General features: G+C 27.5%; 1 protein-coding gene across 2 annotated transcripts in view; it reads left to right on the forward strand.

Moving 5' to 3' along the window:
- hiw (MYC binding protein highwire) overlaps window positions 1-18,356 on the forward strand; it is a 302,801-nt gene that overhangs the window by 2,040 nt on the left and 282,405 nt on the right. The window contains exons 9-35 of one of the 2 annotated variants that reach the window (XM_089219243.1): window positions 14-229; window positions 292-658; window positions 713-871; window positions 936-1,161; window positions 1,598-1,761; window positions 1,841-2,038; window positions 2,144-2,275; window positions 2,351-2,556; window positions 2,638-2,821; window positions 2,936-3,077; window positions 4,798-5,090; window positions 5,157-5,284; window positions 5,592-5,726; window positions 5,787-5,878; window positions 5,945-6,125; window positions 8,567-8,786; window positions 8,862-9,002; window positions 11,784-11,938; window positions 12,010-12,384; window positions 12,447-12,656; window positions 12,744-12,881; window positions 12,954-13,132; window positions 13,196-13,445; window positions 13,541-13,788; window positions 13,880-14,097; window positions 14,168-14,389; window positions 14,455-14,599. In XM_089219243.1, the coding sequence (XP_089075369.1) occupies window positions 14-229; window positions 292-658; window positions 713-871; window positions 936-1,161; window positions 1,598-1,761; window positions 1,841-2,038; window positions 2,144-2,275; window positions 2,351-2,556; window positions 2,638-2,821; window positions 2,936-3,077; window positions 4,798-5,090; window positions 5,157-5,284; window positions 5,592-5,726; window positions 5,787-5,878; window positions 5,945-6,125; window positions 8,567-8,786; window positions 8,862-9,002; window positions 11,784-11,938; window positions 12,010-12,384; window positions 12,447-12,656; window positions 12,744-12,881; window positions 12,954-13,132; window positions 13,196-13,445; window positions 13,541-13,788; window positions 13,880-14,097; window positions 14,168-14,389; window positions 14,455-14,599 (5,324 nt within the window). The remainder of the gene's footprint in view (window positions 1-13; window positions 230-291; window positions 659-712; window positions 872-935; window positions 1,162-1,597; window positions 1,762-1,840; window positions 2,039-2,143; window positions 2,276-2,350; window positions 2,557-2,637; window positions 2,822-2,935; window positions 3,078-4,797; window positions 5,091-5,156; window positions 5,285-5,591; window positions 5,727-5,786; window positions 5,879-5,944; window positions 6,126-8,566; window positions 8,787-8,861; window positions 9,003-11,783; window positions 11,939-12,009; window positions 12,385-12,446; window positions 12,657-12,743; window positions 12,882-12,953; window positions 13,133-13,195; window positions 13,446-13,540; window positions 13,789-13,879; window positions 14,098-14,167; window positions 14,390-14,454; window positions 14,600-18,356) is intronic. The other variant, XM_089219244.1, reaches the window with a different exon arrangement.

The raw sequence follows: 18,356 nt of genomic DNA on the forward strand, positions 1-18,356 counted from the left end.
TCCCCTTGAATAGAACAATTATGTGATTAAGAGTATTGATCCTAGTACTGGGAAACTTGTTAATGAAGTTCCTCTTGTATTAAGCCGTCGTAATGTACGCATATATGGTGTTTCTGAACTATGGGATTCTATTACAGCTGAAAGTGCTATTAACAGTGCTACTGATGAAGAAGTGTCTTCTGTTGCCACATTAAAGGATTGTTTTATTATATCAGTGAAGTCTGGAAAAGTTAGTACAACAATTATGAATAAGGAGTTAAAACTCATATTTCTTAAATAATTATTTGTTAGGCGTTGCAATGGTCAAAATCTAATGGGCAAAGTACTATGAATTGTTATCGGTCTGTGTGGTCAGAGTTAAGCTTACCTAATCCATGTAAAATCATCAAAGTGGCAGCTGGTCATGATGGGTTACACTGTGTGTTGCTTTGCGATACCGGATCAGCTTATTTCTTAGGAGTATCAAGACGTGGTGAAGATTGTGATAATGGAAGATACAGAAAGCAGCCAAGAGTACTTAAGCCAAAAAGGATAACTAAAATAGATGGACAGTTTATCGTGGATGTAGCTTGTAACAATGGTACAACTGCATTAGTGACTAAAGATGGTCTTTTATATATGTTTGGAAAAGATGATACTTATTGTGATATTCATACTGGTAATTATTTATATTTACAACTTGAATACTCTTATTGAATTTTATTTTTTGCAGGTCTTGTGAAAGATTTAAAGAATGCTAAAATTGTTCAGATAGCTTTAGGAAAAGCACATGCAATTGCGTTGAGTGCTAAAGGGCATATTTATAGTTTTGGGATCAATAATAAAGGTCAATGTGGACGTGATATATGTGTTCCTCAAACTAATAAAAACAGTTAAATATTATTTTTATTTCTTTCTTAACTTTTATAATGACATAAATGAATATGTTAATATAGATTATCCTGAAATCAATAATGAATCATCTAATCAAATTAGTTCAGTTGTTGAACAGAGTATATTTGAAAATGACTCTGATGATAATAAACCTTGTGAAGATACTTGTAAACCAGGACAACATAACTGGAAACATGATGTTTGCATGGTTTGCACGGTTTGTGGTGAATGTACAGGGTATAGTTATAGCTGTCTTAGTAGTATACGGTCCAATCGTAAATCTGGCCAGTAAGTTATTCTTAAAATCAAGTATTCTTATGAATTTACTCGTCTAGTAATAAATTACTTATTAGTGCTTTTGGTATACATCACTAACTAAATGATACTTATTATTATTTTATTATAATATTACTTACAAAGAATTTTCTTTCATATAATGCTACATAGGACACAATATTATAAGTTATAATTTTCCATTTTTTGTGGTTCTATAATAAGAAATCATTATTTTTAGTTCAATTAAATGGTTTATAGTAAAATAAAATAGTGATTTGACTACTTTTATCAATTTTTAATGAATTTAATATATTTTATCAATTTTGTGCAATGTTTAAGTTCAAATGTACTGAATAAGTGTACAATAATCACATATATATTTTTTATATTAAATAATTGGTGTCATATATCAGTGTTATGTGTTACATTTTTTTAAAACCATTTTTAGGGAATGCGGTTGTGGCGAAGGAGATGCTGGGTGTACTATATGTGGATGCTGTCGTATATGTGCACGAGAAGTTGAAGATAATTCAGAATTAGCTTTGCTTGGACCAAATGGCGCTGGTGATGTAGCAGGAATGATGCGCCTTGATGTTATATTTGGAATTGGAGGTATAGGAGGTTTATTAGTTGTTCTTTGAGGAAGGTTTATTATTTTTGTAAATAACTAATAATTTTGTTTTTATCAAAGATAAAGCAAAAACACCTCTAGATGCAAGACTTGAAGATCATTTAAAAAAACGATTGAATAAACGTGAACAACGACAAAAATTTAATTCAGTACAAGCAGATTCTTCTGGGGATGCAGATATTGACAGCGCACAAATCGCTAATAATACAAACATTCATTTTCAAACTCATAACAGTAAAATAGCTCGAAGTTTTGTTGGTATGTGTTTAAGTATTAAATATATCTTAAAATTCAAATCTTTAGCTTAAAGAAAATAGAATTTAAAATAGAATTAATTATATTAATACATTGTTAATTCATTAGATGATGCAGTTAACAATCCAGGGAGTGATATAGAAAGAGATACTGCTAGGATGACTATTTTACCACCTGCTCGAATATTTTTACCAACAGACTGCCCAGTTATTCAAATTAGTTGTGGCTTACATCATACAGGTAATGTGTTATGATAAAATATAATTCATAATATATTAATTTAATTCAAAATGTTTATAATATGTTTTTTTATAGTATTATTACTGAGCAATGGGAAAGTGATAACATTTGGTAGTAACTCTAGTGGTCAACTTGGATGTAGTTTATCACTCAGCAGAAAAGGTCCAACTGTATTAAAAATACCTCGTCTAAAACATCCTATTATTAGTGTGTCAGCTGGTAGCAATCATACTGCATTGGTATCTAAAGATGGTAAACTTTATACCTTTGGAAGTTATTTGGTATGCAATTTATATGACATTTATGACATTATTTTATTTATTTAATGTTTACTATACTACAATTTTTGTTATGTAATACAGAAAAGTCAACTTGGTCGTGATAGTGGGTGCAATCATGTACCTTTGAGCGTAGAAGACATAAATCCGCCTCATACCAGAAGGGCAAGAGAAGTTATGTGTTGTGGCAATCAAACAATTGTAAAAGTTGATGAGGCATTAATAAATAGTAAAATTTTATCTATTGCTGCCAACAATGATACAATTTGTAAGTATTTTAAAATTTAATGATGTTTATTTAACCACTAACTAATTAATCTTATTGCTTTCTTTTTAATCTTCTATTTTTCTTTAATATTTAAATTGCGTGTCCAATAATCAGTGGTGATGACTTCAAATAAATGCTTAGCTATTAATAAACAAGACGGCACTTGTAATAGTTATTCAGGACATAATCAAATACAATTTGACGAAAAACATACTGGAATGTGGTGCTTTGACTTGTTATATAATAACTTATGGCAGTAAGATATTTAATATAACTTCTATAATACAGACTATAAACTTTATATAGCATAAAGAGATTCACCAAGTATGTTCACTTCCATTTTTTCCTTTTATAATGAATTTATTCAAATTCTGAATATCCAATATTCCAATATCTTAAATTTGGCGTCACAAATTTCTTGTTTTTAAATGAGAACCTCCCTTTTTACTGTACAATGTACATTGTTAAGTGGGTATTTTTGTTTTGTAAATGTTATCATACTTAATTAAAAATTGGAACTAGTAGTTTTTTAATTATTAAAATTTTATACCAAGAATAATAGTCCTCGAAAGTGGTTTTACAAAAATACAAAATATAAATAATATTGGACCTAGTATTTATTATACTTATTATACCATTTTTATTAAATATACATGTTTATGGATTAATATTAATTACTAACATTTTTAAAAGCCCCATAACTTTCAACACTATTATCTTGGACTTATTACTGAAAAAGTTACATAAAGTTAAAATAACTCCTGACTACTTCTTTAAATTTTGTTTTTGATTTGTAAGCATTTTCAGAAAAATTATCTGTAGAATAATTTCTAGTATTAAAGAGGGCCACATTAAAAAAAAAGTTTATATTTTCCTCTGGACACTCTTTCATAAAATAAATCTCAAGATTTGAAAAATTTGGTATTTAAGTATATTAAAAAGTTCTAAAAAGTCAGTTTAGAGCATACTTGGCGAATCTCCTTGTATAAACTCAAATATTATAAGTAGAACACGGATGTATACGTACTAAAACTTAATAATTAAATCATGTATAATAATCAGTAAAAATCATGATAATATTTAATGAATGTTAAAAAATTTTAAATTTTAATAAATGAAAAAGTAGAAATAAAAAATGTTGTGTAACATTTATGGGACAAATAAACACATTTCAACATTTTAAATAGCAATAGTATAGTCAATAATACAAATACTTTTTTATTCTTAATTAGTTTATTCTTCAAATGAATTATTAAATGGATGTTAATGTTTGTTAATAAGTATATATTTTTATCATTCTTAAATACATTAAAATTAACTAATTTATTTGTATTATTTAGTGTCTACCTTTTTACTTATGTTGATATTACTGATATTTTTTAAAAACCATCTTTTTCCCTTCTGTTCCATCAGAAGAAAAAACATTAGTTTTGCTTGTTCACATAGGAAATGCATCCACATATTTTAAAAATAAAATTTTCTAACTTTTGACATCTTTTATTTTAGAAAAATTATAATCAAATAATATTTTAACGGTACAATATTATTTTAATATATAATAGTTGCTCCATTTTAGCATATCAGTTAAAAGCATAGAAAATAAACGGTACAACTATAATTACAAAAGAAGTCTCCATATTTTTGTTTTGTGGTATTTGATAGTACTCTTGCGCTGTTTTACATATATTTTATTTTTAATATAATATAGGCTTGCACCTAAAAGTATGTTATAATCTATGAAAATGTGATATATAAGATGTGATAACCAAGATATTATGCAAAAACTAATATGCATAGTATTGGTTAATGACTCAATTAGTTGGAGAGGTAAAGATTACTAACAACAATCTTAAAATACGAAAAGGGGAAAAAATATGCAGTTCCATATAGATCCGTGATCTAGTTATAACTTATATGCTAGAACTATCAATAATAAAATCTTTACAATATTTATTTGTTCTATTTATTAATTTCAGTATTAGTGATATAAATGAAAAAGTTGTAGTTACATGCTATAATGTGAATAGTGCTTATAGGAAACATAATGATACAAGTTCCTTGTTGAATTATGAATTAGCATTACCTCCTACTGCTGGGATTTCAGTATCTCGAGTTCAAGTTTTAGTAAATTTACTAACTTGTATGGACATTCTTGCCCAAAGTTCATCATTGTTTCCTATTGGTATAGCATCATCTCATAGTAATATACCAGTTGCATCAAATACGGTAGAGCCAAAAAAAGATTTTTTACATATCAACCGATTTGCAAGTATGTTTAATAATTATTAATTTGGTTTAAAATATTATAAATTTCTTAAATCATGTAAATTTTTAGGTTTAGGTGGTGGCTGGGGGTATTCTGGACACTCAGTTGAGGCTATTCGGTTCTCAGTTGATTGTAACATTGCATTAGTTGGTTTTGGTTTATTTGGTGGAAGAGGAGAGTATACAGTTAAACTTAAGGTAATATTGATTCATTAATAGTTTTTATAAGCAGTAATATAACTATGACATATTAAATATAATATTTATATGAAAAAATAGTTTATAGATATTATTGGATTTTGTTACTTAAAACAAACAACACACTCAGTTTTAATTTTTCTTCTCTAATAACTTTCTAGTATTGTAATTTTAGAAGCTAAGTTAAATAAAATCCTCTTCATATTATTCTAATATTGTAAAAATATCTAATATTTATAATTTATTAATTATATAATTTTATGTGAAACATGAAACTTAATCAAACTAATATAATTTTATCTTGTAGATTTATGACATTGGTGTGGAAGGTGGTGAGCGAGAAACTGATGGCGAGATGTTAGCAGAAACTGATGAACTTACTTATGAATGTGCTCCTAGACAAAAAAATCCAGTCTTACTTGATGAACCTATTGCTATTTTTGTAATATTAATTAATTTGAATAATAATAATAATAATAATAATATTTTTATATTTATTTAGGCAAATCGATGGTATGTGGCATGTGCTAGAATTACTGGTCCTTCAAGTGATTGTGGTTCCAGTGGAATGTGTAGTGTTACGAGTGATGAACAGTAATATAATATTATCAATGTTCTTTGATGGTAATTTTTACATTAATTTGTAATTTTATTTGTTAGAATTACATTTACATTCAAATCATCTCGAAGATCAAATAATGGCACAGACGTAAATGCTGGACAGATACCTGAAATATTATATAGAACTGTTATTCCAGATTCATTATCAATATCAACTATACATACATCAAATAGTGATATTCATATATTAAGTGATGCTTTTTCACACTCAGTTAATAAGGTATTGAATTAAAATTTATTTTGAGTAATAAATGCTTGTTTAAGATTTTTATTAATTGTTATTATTTATTCGCTTTTACATTATTTTGTTAGCTTTGTGTTTTATTGTTGTTATGTATTATACTATATTTATTTTAATTTTTAATGTAAAAGTTTGTGTGTTTAAATATATTCTGTGTTTTCCACCTTTTAAAAGTAACTGTATTTTGCTATTAATTATTGGCAAGACAATAAACAAAAAAATGTATCATATTGTCATAAATGGCTATATAGTAAAAGTAAATTTTTTAAATATTACCTAAGTCTACAGTTATTCCTTTTTGACAAAAAAAAAAAAAAAAAAAATCTATTACTCAAATAATATTGTTTTCATGACTTAATAAAAGTATTAAATTTTTCCTTTATTTTATTCTCTAAAGAACCACCTAGTTTATACTTCTTCCTGAGAAATATTTTTTGTTCATATAGATTGTGACTACTAAGCATTTATTCAATAAACAGAGATATATTTTTAGTTTTAAAGTTAAAAGTTATTTAATAAATGAGTTAATTAGTTATTTTTTTTTATTAACTAATCTTCCAAAATGATTAAAAAATATGCATTGTGCAGGGGCTATTTTCTCGATGGATTGTGAATAGTGGATACCTATATTATCATAATATGTAGTTTCGGCTATATCTTAACTTGTGACTTGGAGTATATTTTCTTAATTATTAGACTTCATACGTTTTTTAGCCTTAACTCGATAGTTGTCTACTATGTTGTTAAACTATAACTAGAAATTAGATAATTAGAACGAGCATATTTTCATAGTAAAATTATGTATATTTTTGAAGCAACTAAATGTAATACTATTTCGATCTCACCACACCTTATTAAAGTTGTACAACGTTAATTTCTCATCCATTGCTGAAACTGACTTTTATATTTTTGACCAGAGGTTCCCAAACTTTTCATACTCGTGGCGCCCTTTTAGAACTGAAGTTTTCTCATATCGTTGTTTATTTTTAGACCAGATAACTGAGATAACATAGTCGGAAGCGAGGCACAGCCGCGGCTCCCCTGACAACACACCGCGGCTCACAGTTTGGGAACCTCTATTTTTGACCATTCCACGTATATCGTACTAGAGTTGTTGATATTTGGGGGTAGAAATTTAGTCCCTTATATTTTTTAATAACTGCGAACTGACGATAACTGTATATAAATGATAAAGTTTTGGAAGTTTCCGGAGTGCGTCCGATTCTTATTTAATGTTTCGATAGTGTATCAAGAAAAAAAGATCATATTTTTTATATAGCCTGAATGCATCCTAGTCCATTTAAGCGTACCTAGAGTGCACTATGAGGTGATTATTAATATATTTATTTTATTATTTTTGCTTACACTTTGAATTTGGGGAATGTAGTTATTTTTTGTAATATATATATATATATAGGTATATTGTATATATTTGTATCTATAATTCAACTTAAAATTTAAAATGCGTGTAACTTTAAGAGATAGAAGTATAGTAACTTCTTGTCTATTATAGCACATCAGTTCATTACTTACATTGATTACATTTATTGACCTAAATTAGTCGAAGTCTGGTTATCTATCAAAGTTCAAGTAAAAAGCGGGTACCCCTTCACCATTATTGTTAAAAAATTCTCCATTAATATACAAGGTTCGTGTATATGCGGCAACTGTATATTTATATGGTATGTAATATGTATCGCAAGTTTTTTCTCGCGTTTATATCAACGACGTTTCGTTCTAAATCGATTAACTAAGGATCCAATAGATATGCATATCATGTAGTGTACCTACATCTTTTCTTACCACGGATCGATTAGCGTTTTTTTGTTAATTCCTTGTTAACATAAATACAACAGGTCTTAACCTAACAGGTATCAAATAGAAAATACAACAATAATATGTCATGTCGCGTGCCGTCACAGTCACATGTGTTACTCTGTTGGCGTAAACAGACTGTCGAAATTAGGTGTGGTACATTTGATTGCCTATACAGAGCGCCATATTATATTTATACAAGTTATAACATTTAATGTATTACAATTTATATAGGTAACTAAATAAGTAACAAAATTACTATGGTCGTCATTTCAAAAATTTTTCTCCCAAATTGGTTTAGAGCAAAATTTATTATAAATCAATATACTCTTAATAACATCGGTTTGTTTTTATCGTTTTGTTGACTTAAATGTAATAGTTTGATGTATTTTTGATGTTTAGTAGATTATGTTGAATGTTGTTTACATTGTATTGAATTTGTTATTCTAGGGCTTAAATGTATTATTTTATATAGGTATGTTAAATGTAATTAATTAATGTTGCGTTGCATAGTCAAACTATGCAATTTAAACTATATAAATTTGGTACATATACACTATACAGTATCTACTGTTACGTATTGACTGTTAATTATTGTTCCCTAGGAAAGTTTTAATGCTTTAATAACCTTACTTCGATGGTCATGGACAACAATCAATAAAAATATATCAGATATGTGTCTTCCATATTCGCAGAAAAACTTTTACGTGGATTTATCGAAAAAAGATACATCGTCAATTTGTGAACTTAAAAGACTGATGTTTATAAGCAAATCGTGTTTCCATTTACTTCGTTCTTATATTCACGAGATATATCCGGACCAAGGTGCTGATAATTAACTTATAACAATTATTGTAGTCTAATAAGGTAATCAATGAGTTTATTTTACATTTATTTCAGTTGAAAAAATTAAGATACCTGAAACTGAAGTTCTCGCCAATTGCGTTGTTGAAGTTCGACAACTTTTGCAAAAAATACTTTCAGATATTCGCCCACATGAAGTCTTAAAAAATGTTGATAGGATATTCATTGATAATAAAGGTAATAGAATTTGCACTACCTATTTAGTTTAAGATTTCGATCTCTTCCTTCGGAAAGTGTATAGAATTGTTGAAATTGTGAGAATGACAATAAATTGATGATGGGTTAATATAATATTAATCAAAATATAATTTGGGTAATTAATAATAATGATAATGTCTCTTGAAATAAAAATTAATTATTAAAATAATAGAAATATTATGTTTTATATTTCATTTTATTAGGGTCTTATCACTTATATGGTTAATTATGTTTGGCAGTTAAAAGATTCAATGTCACTTCTACATCATTTAAAAAACATGACGTAGATAATTTATCCTTATCAAAATAAGTGAACAGGAGAAGTTAATTAAACGTAAAGAATAAGATACTAAAACTAAACGAATAGAAATTACATTATAATAATTATGTTATAAGAAAATATCTAGCAATGTGACGGAAAAAAAAATAACTTCCAAATTAATAACCAAGAATCAGATAATATTGTTATAAATCAACCAAAAATGATAGAATTCAAATAATATTTGTTTATAATGTAAAAATAGATTGAATTAGTTTTAAAAATACATAAAAGTAGTTAATTTATGAATGTTAAAAAAATTTATAAACTATTGATAATACTTAGTTTAATGTTTATCATTATACATTGACAAAACTCTAATTTTAAACAAATATCTATAAAATATTTGATTAATTTAAATCCAATAGAAACGTTGTTTAATGTATGTAATGTACCCATCAAAATGTGAAAAGGTATGCTAGTTATTTATTGGGTAGGACATATTATTTGGTGGATTAATCTGTAAATATAGTACTATTATGATGTAATCAGGGAGAGCTCGTTTATAAAAAGTATTGCATAGTTATAAATTGGATTATCATAACTTATAAGTTATAATAATTTGATCATTCATTAATTCTTGTATTAAGCCGGGATCCCACGACTCGTGTATTTGACGAATATTCGGTATTCGTGAATACTCGCCAAGTAATGTGGGAATGGAGTACTTGTACGAATATTCGTTATTCGTTATTCGCCACCTTCTCGTGGATTGTCGATAAATGTGACACGAGTCAAAGATAATTAAATTACCAAAATAGATCTTCGTTGGTACATTTCCACGACGTGACGAATATTTGCATTCGGTTGTTTTTTGTTATCAGTTATCAGTCATAATTTCAATTTATTATTTGTGATTTATGTTAGCCTGTTAACGGTAATATAAATAATATTATATTTGCATTTCAATATTCAACTTGAATGTTTCACGTTTTTATTTTTTATTTTGGCTATTGTTTTTAATTTTTCGATTATTCGAGTATTCGTGGATATACGAGTTGAGGGAATGGTCTACTTGGCTATTCTTGCTATGACTTGCCGATTAATTGAGTATTCGTGGATATTCGTCAAATATCCCGGCTTTATACTATTATACAACCAAATTACCAAACAAGTCTACTAAATTTGTAATTTAAGTTAGGTTACGTTATGATGGATTTAAAAACAATTTTATAACAAAAAATGAATATTTTGATTTGTTGTATGTAGTATAGGTATGAGTGTGCCTTGTCATTAAATAAGCCTCTCTAATGAATATAATATGTATGTATATTATTTCAATGATAAATCGTTACTATTTATACCATAAAATAATATTCCGAGATGAAACAGTCAGTCACTACCTATCCTATACATTTCTAAGAATATTTTATTATTTATTTATATCGTTATTAGTAATTTTTTCTATATTTGTACTATAGTGGGGTTGAATTCATTTTTGCCCAATAAAACATAACAATTGTTGCTTAGTAATTAATAATTATAATATTACTATTTACTACTTGTAAAAATGTAAACCTGTTATTAACTTATAAATTAATGTCGATGTACAGTAGAATAACGGGCATGAATTTCGTCCTCCCGATTTCACCAATAAGATTCACTGTTCAGAAAATATGCTGATGTTAAAAATTGGAGCATTTTTACCACCCCAAATGTTGATGATAGAAGAAAATAGCACATCATTGTAAATACATACAAATTCATCGCTACGCTCAGAATCTAAAATTTTGAACTTAAAAAAATATAATCTTCGGACCACTGGTTTTTTTAAGCCTTAGCGGTTGCTGAATGCCAAGATAAACTGGATGGGTTATACCTAGTTAATGTTGTATACACTGTACATATAGGAATCGTTGTGGCACAGTCAATTAAATATTTGATTACATTGCTAATTATTTGGATATGAGCATCACATTTATGGTGCATCATTACGACTGTGTTCATAATAAACCATAATAATTTATTAAAGCTGATCTTAGTCCTATTGTAAATGTTTTTTTTTTTAACTTTACTAAATGATATCATCTAAACATTATGGAAATTTCATCATTTTTATGGGATACAATTTTTTATATGCTTAATAGAGGAAACAAGATTTATACAAGTAACTGTACATAAAAAAAAGTAGCTGACATAGGCATTTTGATATTATTTATGTTAAGTTATAATAATGTTTTATAATTAATCTTGTATTAAAATGTCAAACAAAAATGACCTTTTTAAAGTGCTTACCATCTGTGTCTATTTTCCAATCAATAAAAAGGTTATTTGAAACTTTTTAATTATCTACCGCTACACTTACTGAAAAAAATGATTTGACTAAAAAATAAATTATAGTAATTTAATAATCCCTGTAGCCATGGATCTGAATCTAAAAATAAAATGTACAGAACATTTTAATAAATTACTTAACTATTTTTAAAATTTTATTCTGGCAGGTAGCGAAGTAGTGAAAATTATGAAGTGTATTAAATGGTTAAATCAAATATTGAATGAATGTCATATGACATTTGTGTCATGTTACCATGCGTTTTATCCAACACCTCATTTGAAATTATATTCTTTATGGGAACTATTGATGGACAAAAAAAATGTAAGACGTTTTTAATAAAACTAAAGTTTAAAATATGTAATATGGTATTATTTTTGCTTTAATTTTGTTAGACTGATCATAAGAATAAGCTACTCACTGCAGTTGTGGCTGCATTGTGTAATACTACATACAGGCTCCGTGAACTTATGCCAATATTGAAATCAACAAAACGTAATGACAAATCTGGATCATCAGATCAGGATCATCAGTATTATTATCCATTATTGGTCAATGCTACTACATCAGCTGCCCATAATAATTTAAAAACTGAACCAAACTGGGAAATATTACTCGCACAACTTTTAGACATAATAGGGTTACCTGTGCGAAATGCGATATTGAACAGTAACAAACCTGATAACGATTTGAAATCACTTTCTACCAATTGCTCACATCTTGTCGCGAGGGTTGTAGCTGAACTATCATCACAAGCCACTTTATCCGAAGTAATAAAAAGGGATTACCTAGTTGTTAATTCATAAGCATTACATTTTTCTTTTTTTCTCAGGATGGAACAGAAATAGTTAATGAAAGAGAAATTTTGCTAACTACACCTTCTAGATTTGCTAAAATCAATCAAACCAAAACCTGGAATGCTGGTAACGGTTCTCCTGATGCCATTTGTTTCTGGGTAGATAGTGCTGGTATTGCTATTGCCGGTTGTGGTGTGTTTGCTGGGATTGGAAATTATGAATATGAACTTGAACTGTTAGCAGAGGTTATAAATAATTTACTTAAAAAATATTTTAATCTTTTTTAATTTTACGATCAAAATAATGTATATCAAAATATTATAATTTTATAGAAAAAACAATTGGAATTTGATGAACCTCATGGTAATCGATGGAAAAGTTTAATAGTAACTAGAGGATCTTTTGGGCCAGATGATAGTGCAATGAATTACGTTGCGGATCTAAAATTTGATCACCCAATACGAATCAAGGTGAAAAGGAAAATGCAATATTTTTAATAATGAAACCTCCATATTTACATTGGTTTATTTTATTATCATTAGGAAAGAGTAAAGTATGCAATCCGTTTAAGAAACTATGGTGGCCGAACAAATAATGGTGACATGGGGTTAAGTTGTGTAAAAGGACACGACAATACACTTTTTTCTTTTAATACATGCTCATTAAGCTTAAATGGAACCACCCAATCACGTGGTCAAATACCTTACATACTTTACTATAGGTAACATGAAAATGATTTCAACGATTTTAAGACGATTTCTAATTTTAAATTACCTTTTGCTAGTAACAGTCATGATAAGAATTGCGATTTCGAACGTAAAGTGTGTAATAAACTTAAAGCTCGAGAGAGTACATTATCATTGTTGAAAACAGTTGTGGAAAAGTCAATGGAGTTAATAAATATGAGTGTTGAAAAATTAAAAAAAGATCCACTTGTGTACAAATATTTAGGAGAATCAGCTATCGTGAATGTATTGCTTCCGTTGGTGTTGGCGCATATTGGCCCGCTGACATCTTTTTCCAAAGACGCGAAGGTATAATAATTTCGAATAGTTATTTATGTGGTTTGTTGTTAAAAGCTGTAGAGTAATATTATTTAATATTATTTGCATGCATTATCCATTTTCAGAGCGCTATTCATGTGTTAGAGCTCATAAACAAGTTGCTACCGGCAGTGACGTCCATTAATTTGTACTCCGCTAACAAATTAGACGTAATGCATAAAGACCTAAGTGATAAATTGGATGGGTCAAAACAGTTGGGAAAGTTCAAATCTTCCAAACCTGAAATCAGAGACTCTAAATGCACTACATCCCATCATTATGCGTGGGTTGAAAGCGATCATCCATATACAGCTGCTACCGTGTCTAATTACAAGTAATTTATTCGTTATTATTGTTGTTATTTAGTTATTATTTACTGTTAAATTCATCTAAGATGACTTTGATGTATTTTTTTTTTTTGTTAGAGTCAAATTTCCAAAAGAAGTCAAATGGTTGTGCCTTGAGTTTGACCCACGAAGTTGTACTGCACAGACTGAAGATTCTTTGCAACTTTACATACCAAATTATCGAGATTACAGTGATGATGATAACAAACACGTAGTTACTACTCCTTACATACCGGTATTGAAAAAATTTAGTAATGATCCAACTGAGTGGCCGTTTGCTGCTGTTATGTTGCCTGGTATGTAGTATAATTTAGATTCAAAATTTTTTACGAAGATATTTCGTTTTATCAATATACTTACATACAGGTAACGAAGTCATGTTTTCACTGGAAACTGCATCAGATTATCTTAAAAACGATAAGATTTCTCGATATGGCTTTCGTTGTCTAGTAATTGGTTACGAAGTAGAAGAGCTAAGTAAATATCAAGCTCTTGGTTATGGCCTCGTTCATTTGGAAACCGAACTTTCATTTCTCGGAGGGATGTGCGTCTCAACACTCTTAAAATGTGATATAATTTTACCAAATGGTAATTATACACCCTTGAAAAGCTTGAACTTTAAAAAAATTATATTTACTAAATTGTATTCATAGATGAATCTACGCATGGCTTAGAACAAGGTTCAGTATCAGCTGCTGATCAGGTGTATGCTAAACATTCGGGATTATTGAAAAAAGGATTTGCGTTGGCGCCTTTTCTTAACATTCAACAGGTTATGGACGGTGTTTTGCCATTGAGGTGAGTGATTAGAGTTATATTATATTAGTAATGCATGCACTTGGACTATAATGCGTTATTTCATTGTCGAATGAAATGTAACTTATCATTATAAATACTTTTCGGGGAGAATTGAATAGAGAATAAAATAATGAGAATACCGGAGACCAGTGTTAAAGTTTAAATAAGATGGAAATTTAAGTGACTGAAGTTCTAGTACATAAATATTCAAATAAAATTGATTTAATATGACTTTGAGTAACATTTGAACGTGTAATTATTAAAATAAGATTATTTAGTGTATTTCATTTTTAGATTCTGAACGGAGTGATGAATGTAATGATTTTACAATGATGTGTGTGTGTTTTTTTTTTGAGTCTATGTACAGCTTAACTAGTCGAAATAATGCTTTAATTTCAAACTTTGGGGGTGGTTTCCGATGGAAAAGTAAACATTTTCCAACAGTTTTCAAAAAAATCGAGAAAAACAAAAAAAAAGGTGGCAGAAAAACGGGAATTTTTATGCAAAACCAGTTTTCGACCAAATCGAATTTTTTATATGGTTGTAATTCAAAAACTAATCACTGTAAATACTTAAAATTTTCACCAAATTTTTATGTTAGTGTTATATATATATACAGTTTAATTTTCAAACATTTTTTACTTTTTTGAGTTATTTATAGACCACTGACATTTTGGATTTTTATGAGAATTTTTTTTGAAGTATCGGTAAAAAAATTTTGGATGACCAACAAAACTTGAAAATTTAATACAAGGTTCCTTATGAGTTGTTCTTATTCTAGCTAAAAAAAAAAAGTTAAAAATCGTTAGTCACAATTTTTTTTATAAGCGTTTATAGTTAGCGAAAATTACGCGAAAATTTGCAAGTAATTTTGAAGTTAAAAAATCATAAAATTTTTTGTGTTTATAACTAAGGATTAAAAATACAACACTATGATTTCCATGAGTTTTCTTTCAAGTAGCTATAGAGAAAACTCGAAGCATCGTTATAGGAAAATTTTTAAGAACGTTTTAATTTTAAATTTTTACGAAATAGCATAACGATAATAATTTATCCTCAAACGATTTTAAACATTTGTTATTATTCATAAAGTATAAGTCGTAGATACTTGAAAATTTTACCAGTTATTTTGATTGGCATTTTCTTTACATGATTTAATTTTCAATATATTTTGACTTTTTTGAGATATTTATAGATAACTGAAATTTTCAAGTGTCAATAAAGTGGCCCAATCAAAATACTTGTAAATTTAATACTAAGTTCCTCATGATTTATTCTTATAGTGATTAAAAAATTATAAGAATACATAGGCACAATTTTTTTTAAATTAGCATTTGAAGTTCAAATGTTGACAAAAATTCGTCAAAACCATGGAATATTTGCAAATTATTTTGTAGTTCAAAATTCATAAAATTGTTTGTATGTATATCTAAGGTTAAAAAATTCAACACTAAGTTTTCCATAAGTTTTACTTCTAATAGCTATAGAGAAAATTTGAAGCGTCATTATAGGAAAAATGTTTTGAGCGTTTGAGTTTTAAATCCTTGAAATCACCTAACTTAACGATAACGATTTATCCTCAAACCAGGTATATGTATAGGTATATGTATGTGTTATACATACAATGTCCGGAATTGTACATTTCGTAATTTGTACACTGATTTTTGTACACATTGCGAATTGTACAATGTTGCTGTACAAAGTAACTAGATTGTACAAGTTTCATTATACAATTCGCGATGTGTACAATAATCACTGTACAAATTGCGAAATGTATCTTTATTGTTCAAATCACAAGATTACTGCTAGTTTTAAAGTCTTAATTATTATTAACAAATAAATAGAAATACTGGATATTTTAATATAAAGTTATATAAATTACAATTTAATAATGAGTGGTATGTTTTAAAAGTATTTTCTTAACAAATATTACATATTAGTATATCATATAAAAACATTTTTTTAAATTAATATTATTTTCAACTTCACTCATTTTGCCCGATTATATAATACTATAATCACACTAATATAAGTTGAAATATTGCAGCAGTTCCGATTACAATGCACTAGTCCATATTAAAATCTGTTTAAATTATATTTATGAACGACTCAACGACAGTACTTATCGTAAAGTCGTTAAGATAAACTTTATCATTTTTATTGCATTATACCATTGATTATAAATACTAGTATTTATAATCAATGATTATACCTTTACTAATATGTTAGATTCCACATAACGTGGGAAATCAACTCATATTACTATACGAGATGAAATTATACATCTTATTATAGATTCACGTATTTTATTTCATATCAAAATGTGTACTGAGTGTACAGTAATATGTAGCTTTATTCGATTTGTAATTTTTATATGTTTTTAAATTTTGTGATTTGTTCGATGATTGTAGTAAACTAATACGTAAAGACCAGGTGCATCTAATTATTTATGATATACTAATATGTAATATTTGCTAAGAAAATGCTTTTAAAACATACCAGTTATTTATTATTATATTGTCATTTATGTTTTTAAATTTTGTGATTTGTACAATGAAGGTACATTTCGCAATTTGTACAGTGATTACACATCGCGAATTGTATAATGAAACTTGTACAATCTAGTTACTTTGTACAGCAACATTGTACAATTCGCGATGTGTACAAAAATCACTGTACAAATTGCGAAATGTAGGTATAATTCCAGACATTGTATGTAACATATGTATATCTATGATAATATAAGGTATTATGAATTATGATAACTACATGAAATGTTTTTAGAAAAATTGATTAACCATAGAATATAACCAAATAGAATATATGACAATATTTAAATATAATATATCCTAGACTGACAAATCATCTCCGTTCAGAATCGTTTTTCGTATAAAATGATACCTATCATTGCATTCAAATCTAACCTACCCTAGTCAGAGGTCCATCCCACCCCCTAATATACAGCAGAGTGACATCCACTTACCAGATTTTTTTTCTTAAGACGATTAGTATTCGACTAATGTTGAAAACACTACAATAATTGTTCGTTGCAATACTTAAATTGAATAAAGTAGGCATTACTTCAGAGATATTCTTTTTTAAATCCGATATAGCTACAGTAAGATATATAACAGTAAAGCGTGGATGATATTGTTGGATAAGCAGTAATTAAAACGTAAATACAAATAGTATTAAAAAACTTATTTTATCTGTAAATAAACCTATTATTTTTCAATAACAATTCAAGTTTATCTGTCCTGTGACTGTAGAAAACCATTCAAAACATAAATCTCCATTACTGGTATACTGTATACTTGCATGATCAAATTGAATTAAAAATATATATTATGTTATAATTTTATTCACTTTTGAAATTTATTCTCTTTTTCTTTATATTTTCATAATTTTCAAAACTATTTTGACACAAATGATTTATGAATATTCATTTGTTATTTTGTTTTAAAACAAAAACAAATGTTCTAAATTTTAGTCTTGTATGTTTTGATATGTTATTTAGATTTGTTTTAATATATTAGATTACAAGAAAAAGTAAAAGTATACCATTTTAGACACCTTTTGTCACTAAATTAGTATATAGTAATGACAAATGAGTTAAGTTGATTTCGTTTATTATTTTCTAATGTAGCGTTGCAATTAAATACACTAAATATAATTAATCCATATGACTATATGGACTATAAAGTTTGGTTTATAATTTTTTCATAGCTTTTATTTATATAATTTCCTGTTTCTTTTT

This window comes from Diuraphis noxia, unplaced genomic scaffold (genome assembly GCF_037042655.1).
Source record: "Diuraphis noxia isolate RWA-SAM2 unplaced genomic scaffold, SU_Dnox_SAM2 contig0002, whole genome shotgun sequence".
NCBI lineage: Eukaryota > Metazoa > Arthropoda > Insecta > Hemiptera > Aphididae > Diuraphis > Diuraphis noxia.